The sequence below is a fragment of the Camelina sativa genome, chromosome 14 (assembly GCF_000633955.1).
Source record: "Camelina sativa cultivar DH55 chromosome 14, Cs, whole genome shotgun sequence".
In the NCBI taxonomy this organism is placed as follows: domain Eukaryota; kingdom Viridiplantae; phylum Streptophyta; class Magnoliopsida; order Brassicales; family Brassicaceae; genus Camelina; species Camelina sativa.
In genome coordinates this window covers 24,909,823-24,920,051 of record NC_025698.1, presented here as the reverse complement: position 1 = coordinate 24,920,051, position 10,229 = coordinate 24,909,823, and the positions used below count along the sequence as shown (strand labels likewise).

Genomic DNA, 10,229 nt, shown 5'->3' with positions numbered 1-10,229 from the left:
AGCCCTTAGTGGTGTTTTAGTCTCCATTACTTTAATTCGTTTGAACTAAAACTACGCATTTCAATCATGAAGTGTTTTTTCAAACCGTGGAACGAAATTATGTAGTATTAGCGACTTCAACCCCTTAGTAGCCACAAATTTCATCTAATACTAGTGTGTGTATACGTCAAAATTTTAGTTAGTTTTTGGGGAAAGAAGTTACGGGTAAACTCAAATGTCCAAGGAGTATCAGGTGGAGGCACGTGGATATGTATGACGTAGCTACGAGTACATGCATGACCATCACACCACACAAACCCTATTATAGTTTCCTTTTAAATTCTATACGTATCCGGGACCTTAAAGTTATCAATTAGGTATTCTCTTTTGATTTTTGTTAAAATATTTTCTTGATATAATGTAGTAGAAAGTACAAAAGAATTACGTACATGAGACTAAGAACACCATTACAACCACAAAAGAGAGGATATATAGAGAGACCATGCTTGCAGCAAATCTAAAGAGAACAACAATAGATCATTAACTTACCACAACCATGCTTTCACCACAATCAACAAGAGAATAAAAGAGAAAAAGAAGAGAATAAGGTATGCTCACAATTCGCGATGATTTCAGAGAGTTCGCCCTAGAGTTTTCTCTCAGGCACGAAACCCAAGGAGCCGTTCCTTCCACAAGATGAGCTTCTTCCACCAGCGACGTTTCTCCGGCAATCTCCTTTTCTGATCTGTTCGCTTTGCTAAGGTGAGATCTCTCTCGGGTGGTTCTCTTTTCCGGTGACGTAACCGTTTATCCGGCGAGCTTCTTCACACGACGAGATGACTTCCTTGTTTCTGTCGATTTCGAGCCACTCTCGCTACTTACCGATGTCTTCGGTCGCTTTCCTCCGTTTGAGGCCCCCTCGTGCACCACCGCCGGAGCCTCTTTCTCCGCCGACTCCACCAGAACCACCGGATCCACCGGACCCTCAGATCTGCTTCTCCTTTGGTGAATCTCTTGCCCAGCCGCTGAGTCTCTCTTCCTTCAGAGCGTGTGACTTGTTCGTCGTCCCTCTCCCCTCCACACTGGGTTTTCCGCCGCCGACTGATGCCCTCACCTTACCTCACCAGATGTTCCCTCAGGTATGCTCTTATTCGCCCTCTAAACCTTCTTCTATGTCGGGAAGGTCTTGGATGTTGGTTGAGTTTGCGGCTCTGTTTTTGTGGTATTTGGATGAAGTTATGGGCTTAGATACTGTTGTGTCGGTTTGACAAAAAAAAAGATACTGTTGTGTCTACTTTAGTGCTCTCTTGCATTAACCTTATTGCTTTGATGCGATCATTTACCGCAGTATGCGGATCCTATCTCGTTTTGGCTTTGTGGCAGCTTGGACAAAGTTCTTTGAATCTAGATAACCGACCAGTTCACCTGGTTCATCGGGGCTTTTGTAGCTCTCATCTCTCCTTTATGGAGCCTTTATTCCTCCCGTATACTTCACTTGTGTTTAGTGGTAGTGTTACAGGGAGCATTGTGTTAACTGTTCTGCTTGAAGTAGAAGCGGGGATTGTTGTTCAAGACTGTTCTCGTTCAGCATTTGTTGACTGTTTAACGTTCGTGTCTTTGAAGTTTCCTTTCCTAAAATTCCCTCTTGTTTGGAGGGGTTTGGATGATCAAGACTTGTCGGTATTGCAAGGTTCTTCCTCCCGGCTGATGGTTATTATGGATGCTATCTATCAAGAAACTGTTGAGATTGTACTTGTTTGTTGGTCTCTTATGTTCTCTTCCTATGATTTGTATCTTATCTATCCCTTGTTTAATCATCTTTTGATAGTTTTCTTTGGTATTTGTTGCCTTCATTTCCTTTGTTTTGGATGTATTCCCTCTTTGTTAGAGGTTTAAACTCTTTATTTTAATGAAAGTGAAGTGTTTGACCAAAAAAAAAAAAAAGGTATGCTCACAATTCACACCCACAAATTAACTTTCAAGTCTTTCGAGCTGAGGAAACCTCACAAATTTCTGAACTTCGCAGTTTGAAATCGGTCTTTTTTTTCCGGATTGTGCTCGTTGAGTTCTTTTTTGTTTTTGCTTCCTTATTGTTTGGTTCGTATATGTGTACCTTATTAATACTTAACACTGATACAAAAAAAATAACTTTTAAGAAGTCAATTTCAAAATTTTATTTTTGTTTTGTTTTAGGGTAAATGATAACTTTCAAATTTATTAGGTGCTGTTGTCCAAAAAAAAGTAAAAAATTGTCAAAAGAAAATAATATGATATGTATTAGTTTAATTATTTTTTTCTATATGAAACATTATCATTTCATATAAATTAAAGTCCAGACACAATTGAAAACTTTAAGATAATAACCTAATAATGTAGTTGCTGTTTTTTTATTTTATTTTTTTCTGGAAAATGTATTAGGCTAATAATCTATGGTTATACTCATTTAATTATATATGTATGGGACACTGCAAACCTACTGTTTATTATTTTATTTTTTTCTTAATTTAAACATTTTAAATCTCTTTAACCTATCACCATAATTAAATAAATTAATATGCATAACTACACCACAAAATAAATTTTATGAAAATATATATCACAATGATTTTGAAATATGACTACAACTACAAAAATATATGGCATGTAAGATATAATATGACTTAATTACACTAAATATATTATCATCAAAAGAAAATTTGATTTCTTTACATTAGTTAAAATTTCATATTACGTAGTCTTTAAATTTTGATGTACACCGAAAAAACAAAATAATAATAACATATTATTTTATATTATTTTTAAAAAATAGAAGAACGATTATGTAAGAACTCACGCCTAGCGTGAGCTAATATCTAGTAATACACTAATACCCCTGTTTTAAAAATCGCTAGGCGCTAGTCAGGCGGTCGAGCTGCGCCTAGCGATTAATCTATTAATCGGGGATTATACGAGAATTAATCGGGGATTATACGAGAATTAATCGGGCACTAGTTTTAGGGATTATATATACTTATAACACATATATATTTTATATTTTGAACTAAGAAACTGATAAGTTCGGTGGCGCAGTGGTTTAAGTCACTTAAATCGAGTTCTATGTCTTAGGTTCGAAGCTCAGCAGTTGCTTTTAATCATTCAACTTTAACCGAGGGTAGAATAGGTATTTTATCTTCTTCTTCTTTAGTCTGCGCGCACACAAACCCTAAAACACGAACAGTTTGTTTTTTTTACGTATTTTACTCAATTTTTGTTCAGAACCAGTATATTTATACTCAAAACTACAGATCTAATCATAAATAATCGATTTTCAACTGAATTTTAACAAAAAAAAGTGAGTTTTTTCCCAGATCCGATTTCTTAGGCAAATACACTAAAATCGCGGCGGCTGGGTNGTTTGGTTCGTATATGTGTACCTTATTAATACTTAACACTGATACAAAAAAAATAACTTTTAAGAAGTCAATTTCAAAATTTTATTTTTGTTTTGTTTTAGGGTAAATGATAACTTTCAAATTTATTAGGTGCTGTTGTCCAAAAAAAAGTAAAAAATTGTCAAAAGAAAATAATATGATATGTATTAGTTTAATTATTTTTTTCTATATGAAACATTATCATTTCATATAAATTAAAGTCCAGACACAATTGAAAACTTTAAGATAATAACCTAATAATGTAGTTGCTGTTTTTTTATTTTATTTTTTTCTGGAAAATGTATTAGGCTAATAATCTATGGTTATACTCATTTAATTATATATGTATGGGACACTGCAAACCTACTGTTTATTATTTTATTTTTTTCTTAATTTAAACATTTTAAATCTCTTTAACCTATCACCATAATTAAATAAATTAATATGCATAACTACACCACAAAATAAATTTTATGAAAATATATATCACAATGATTTTGAAATATGACTACAACTACAAAAATATATGGCATGTAAGATATAATATGACTTAATTACACTAAATATATTATCATCAAAAGAAAATTTGATTTCTTTACATTAGTTAAAATTTCATATTACGTAGTCTTTAAATTTTGATGTACACCGAAAAAACAAAATAATAATAACATATTATTTTATATTATTTTTAAAAAATAGAAGAACGATTATGTAAGAACTCACGCCTAGCGTGAGCTAATATCTAGTAATACACTAATACCCCTGTTTTAAAAATCGCTAGGCGCTAGTCAGGCGGTCGAGCTGCGCCTAGCGATTAATCTATTAATCGGGGATTATACGAGAATTAATCGGGGATTATACGAGAATTAATCGGGCACTAGTTTTAGGGATTATATATACTTATAACACATATATATTTTATATTTTGAACTAAGAAACTGATAAGTTCGGTGGCGCAGTGGTTTAAGTCACTTAAATCGAGTTCTATGTCTTAGGTTCGAAGCTCAGCAGTTGCTTTTAATCATTCAACTTTAACCGAGGGTAGAATAGGTATTTTATCTTCTTCTTCTTTAGTCTGCGCGCACACAAACCCTAAAACACGAACAGTTTGTTTTTTTTACGTATTTTACTCAATTTTTGTTCAGAACCAGTATATTTATACTCAAAACTACAGATCTAATCATAAATAATCGATTTTCAACTGAATTTTAACAAAAAAAAGTGAGTTTTTTCCCAGATCCGATTTCTTAGGCAAATACACTAAAATCGCGGCGGCTGGGTGCTGCCGAGCGCTTTTCCAGCGAGGAATCGGCCGCGGAGGCCGATTTTTAAAACAGGGACTAATACATATATTTTTTTCCTCAAATTTAAATACACTATATATATTTTAATTAAAATTAAATATATTATTATAATTAAAATAACTAATATATAAAAATAAATAAATCATACAAAAAAAAGTAACACCATGACACTCTTCATGGTTGACTGACCAATTAATACATTTAGATGTGAATTACCTACATAAATAACATATATGTAATTTGTTATCAACAAACAAACCATATTTTATAAGTAATTGTATTATAAAATTATTTTGTATTAAACTATTTTACAAGATATTTCTCAAACTAAAGCATCTTGAATCAGGAAAACTATAAGAAAAAAAAAAGAAAAAAAAAACAAGTGTCTTTGAAGATACAATGTATGACTGTGGAGAGACTTCGCTACTTGTTCATAAACTCTGCCAATGGTAAGAATGATATTTTTACTCCGCATGTGCAGGTGATCAATTATGACTGTCGAGAGACTTCGCTACTTGTTCATAAACAACAGAAGCAACCTTTATCAAAATAAAGAGAAGCTCTTTGGAGACTTATTACCAACAACATGAAGAAGAAGAAGAGGATCTAATGGCCCTATTTCAGAGCCACAATAAGGAGAACGTGGAATCACACATTCTCTTTCTTTGGGCCACTAGATTTCAACATGTCGATTTTTTTTTTTGCCAAAAGATATTGTAATAAAGTATCACATCTTCTAGCTAAATATGGATGTACGACTTCATTGTTTTATTCTGAATGTTTCTCTCCGCCTGTTTGGTATTTGAACAATTGTATTATGACTTTTTGAATTCATAAATAAAATTATCATTTCGACAAAAACCAAAAAAAGTTAAGAGGGCTTATACAATAGATGTATTAAGACAATTATTTTGAAAAAGTAAAATAGTACATAGACATCCTATGAATTCTGCCTAATTCAACTATCCATCCTTAACATTTGAAAAACTCTAAGTCTAACAAACAGAATACTGAGACATGGCGAGTGAATGAAACAAACAACATGATTGAAATAGATTACTTAATTTGTGGAGCATAGATATATTTACTTTTGATATTTTGGGGTGGCTTTAAATATAAATATACAAATAAGGTTTGGTATGAAAGTTATGAACCGTCCGTGTACTTGTCATGGTAAAATAGTGTGTCGGTGTCATGTTTAGAATATAGATGTCTATAACAACATTTCAAGTAGCCGACTAAACCCTAAACTTTATTATTAACATTGCAATAAAGTTATTCTGGCAATTGTTCAGTTATTCTAGAAATCTAGCTAAATATTTTTGAACTACATTTTTGTACCTTTTTTAGAAAAAAAAAACTGATTTTAAATCTCTATATTAATAAAAGAGAAGTACAAAATCTTTTCCGGGTCGGATTATAGAAAGAAAATAACCTGAAATTAATTATATCGGATATGGGTTGTTTATATCCAAAATCTAAAAATATCATCCCACAAAAAATAATTAAAAAACAATTCAAATAAAACTAAGGTGGGTTTATATTTAAGGTTCCTATAATTTAGGAAACAATTCAAATTTATGGGATATTAATCAGAATTACAATAAGAAGAAATCGATCATATCATTATGAACTGGATATCATATCTTTACCAAATATGGAATCGCATAATCATTCTCCTAAGATATCATATCTTTACCTAATATATTTCCAATAAATTGATCCTAATTTTTAGTCTACTAATTATTATTCCCCTAATTGATTTCGGAAAAAGAAACTGAAAAATCAGTCTCCTAAACTTTCGAAAATTTGTTTACCGACCGAATCAATCAACAAATCAATATCAGAATATATTAAGAGAATATATTTTAACTATAAATACTCATTAAGTGATACACCTCCATTCCATACTTTCCATCTAATCTTTTCTGCACATCTCGATTAAGCTTAAAAAATGGCTGCCAACCTACCAATAACTGATCTAGCATCGAGCAAGCCTTTCAAGCCTGTTTGGAAGATCCAAGTAAAAATCCTCCACAACTGTCCACAATATAAGACTTACTCTGGTGAGACCCTGGAAATGGTCGTAGCTCATGTCTTGGTAAGCTTAATAATCATTCTTTCAAATAATTTACGTTTATGTTTTTGAATATTTCACATAAATGGTTAACTCACTATGAATGTGTTTTTCATTTGTGTTTAGGGTACTCTGATCCATGCGACCGTCAAGAAACAACAGCTACACAAGTTTCATCGAATGATTCTCTCTGGTCAGTGGAGAATCATTGAGATTTTTTCATGATACCTGATATATATTATAGATGTTTAGTACAGACCATTAATATAATGTAAAAATTTAAGATACTCCTAAGTATATCATCGTGAGTAAATCTAAACTTACAGTGATGTCTCTCCCTTTGTCCTTCTGTTTGATTAGATCTTCTTCACATATGCTCTGAAAAATTAGTATATATCAATCAGCACATACAAAACAAAAGCAAAGTATATGTATAATTTAGAACAACAAGGAAGACTAATGTTTTGTTGATAGAAGTGGAACACTTGATCAAACGAATACTAACAATTAGTAAAATTGTTAAGAATATAGCTAAATTCAAACTTGATAGAAGTGATAGTGTTTATCAATAGTTGAATCAGAAATCAACTTAACCAATTAACTGGGATTAGTCTAGAAGATTTGTAAAACCCACAATTGAATCCACCGTGTATGATGTCTCTGTCCGTCTGTTTGATTAGATCTTCTTATATTCACTGAATAATTGTATGAAAAGTATCAATCAGACCATAAAAAATTAAAGCAAAGGATATATATTATATAATTTTAATAATTTGCTGAAGACTAATATTTTTCTGATAGAATTGATAAAACATGATAAAACAAATTAGAACAATTACTCAAATTGAAAACAATAAAGCTAAATTCAAACCCATTAGGAAGTGATAGTCGTTTGATTTACCGTTATCAGAATCAACTTACCCAATTAACTGAGACAGATAAGGAGATTTGTAAAATCCACAATTGAATCCGCCGTGTAAGAAATCAATCAACGGCAAATACATTTACAGTATCTCTTTGAGTTGCAGATTTGGTTGTTCTTAAATATGACTGGATCTCCTAAATTGTTTCACAGAAAAGGATCTGCAGTGTGTGATGGAAATAATCGGGTTTCAATCAATTTGGGTTGTAGGAATAGAGATGGTGAAATGAATCCAGAAGTGGAAATTGAGTTAAGCAGTGGATGGGAATTAATTACAGAGGAGGGTGATCAGAAAAATTATTTGCAACCCTAGCATTGGACTATGTCTAATAATGTTCAATGGACTATGTTTAAAATTTGAAAAAAATTTAATAGACAACATCCTCTCTAATGTAACAACCAAACAACCAAACAACCAAACAACCGCAAAATACAGTAAAACCTCTATAAATTAATAATATTAGGACCATGAAAATTTATTAATTTATAGAGGTTTTAATTTATCGATAAATTAATAATTATTAATTTATAGAGAGACTTTCCTAATTTGGTAAAAAATAATTTAAAATAAGTTTTAGTTGTTATAAATAATATTTTTATAAAAACAATTACAAAGAAAATAACAGTTATCATGTTTTGAAGATAACACTCAAAGATGTTTAAAATAAAATAAAAATGAACTCTAATAAAAAGTAATGTGTATATATATAAATATATTTAGATAATTTAATATAATTATTAATTTATACTATTGATGGGATCATATATTTACAAAGGATTTTCAAAAAAAATATTATTTTATTATATTATCGAATTGTGTCCAAAATTACACTAGTCCCAACTTGGAACTTAAAAATTTTATTAATTTATCGAGTATTAATTTATAGAGGTTCTACTGTACAACAAAACAACGGCAAACACTGTATCAAAAAATATTATGTACAATCAAAACGTATGTTACACTCTATTACATTCATTAATTTAATTGTGTATTGTATTTTTTTCTCCCCCAATATTTTCTTATAAATTTGTACACTAACATATTTAATTCAGAAATTTTATTAATATAGAGATACAACCCTACTATACTACGTTTATTTAATATCGAAACATTCGAAAAATTTCCCCCGCGCTGTAGCGCGGGTCAGATCGTAGTAAGATTGTATTTGTGAAATGACTTTAGTGCAGTGGCAGGAGGTAAGTCCACTTGTAGAAAACACCATCACACCAGGGATCGAATCTCGCTTCCTACGAATTTGACTAATGGGCTGACCAGTTGTGGTCCAATGTTTGACAAAAAAAAAAGGATTAAACAAAAATTGTTGTGCTGTATTTTGCGGTTTTATATACAAAATCATTGGAATTAACAAAATGGTACACTAGCAAAATTAATAAATAGTACATTAACAAAAAAAAATTAAAGGAAGTCATAAAATTACCATATTATATATATATATATTTTATATAAAACTGTAACATATATATATATATATCACTCTTCCGTAAAACTCTGTACCATTTTTTTGTTTTTTTTTCACATAGCAGGTTATTTTCTAGTAATTTTCTTGAAGCCAGCACCACCTTAGGCAAGAAGAGCTTCATCCTGGGGCCAGCAGCTCTCCAGCCGCCAGAACCATTGGATAGTCCCTCCTTAATCCCTCTTACATAAACNTCCTTAATCACTCTTACATAAACTCTATACCTTTTTTTTTTTTTTCACCACCAATTTTTTTTGGGTTTTCAAGGCTATATATATATATATATTTCTTTTTTTTTTGTTATGCAAGACCAAATAATTCATTTGTTGTGTTCTTTAATTAGAAAATAAATAAATATTTTTTAGAATAGTACTATTATTTATTAAAAATGTTTGTATGGTCACATATTTTTATTTTCTTTTAATTGAATACTTGTATCTTAGGTAAATTAGAATTTTATTTCTTAAAAAAATATATATATATAAATATTATTACAACAAGTAATGAAAAAGTGCCACATTATTTTCGCTTCGAACCACCAATTTTATTGGACCTGTCCTGCATAGTAGGTTATTGTCTTGTAAGTTTCATGGGTCTGTTTCCTATTTTTATATATATTCCTTTTTTTCCATTTAGAAAGCATACATAGTAGCATTTTTTTGTTTTTTTGTTTTTTTGTTGCAATTTTCTTTTCTTGGTCTAGCTCAAATCTCGTCCAGATTATTAATGATTTATGCAAGGATACGTTCCTATGGACTCCTGAATGAGAAGGCACACATGTTTGCATTTCTTGTTAACAGACTCATTTGGCCTTCTACGAACAGTATCACAAGCCTCATTTCATTGATTAATCCAATGCGCCTAAGGAAACTTCCGGAACTGTCATAATTATCCTATCATATAAACTTTTTATCATAAACGAAGCATGAAATCCCCAAGTATCCATCTTTTTATCCAACAACATATTAAGTTCAAAAAGGAACAAAGACACCAACGTACTAGTACTAAGCATCATGCATTAAGGAGAGTCTATTCGTAGAAGAAGATATGAATAATAAT

The 10,229-nt window shown here is 31.0% G+C and overlaps 1 protein-coding gene across 1 annotated transcript; it reads left to right on the top strand.

Moving 5' to 3' along the window:
- LOC104742378 (amyloid beta A4 precursor protein-binding family B member 1-interacting protein-like) lies at positions 533–1,848 on the top strand. The gene is made up of 2 exons (XM_010463379.2): positions 533–1,118; positions 1,499–1,848. The coding sequence occupies exons 1-2, from the start codon at positions 816–818 to the stop codon at positions 1,511–1,513; spliced, it is 318 nt and encodes a 105-aa protein (XP_010461681.1). The 5' UTR covers positions 533–815; the 3' UTR covers positions 1,514–1,848.

Coding starts and splice junctions, on each gene's coding strand:
- LOC104742378 (XM_010463379.2), top strand. CDS start 816: ATGACTTCCTTGTTTCTGTCGATTTCGAGCCACTCTCGCTACTTACCG.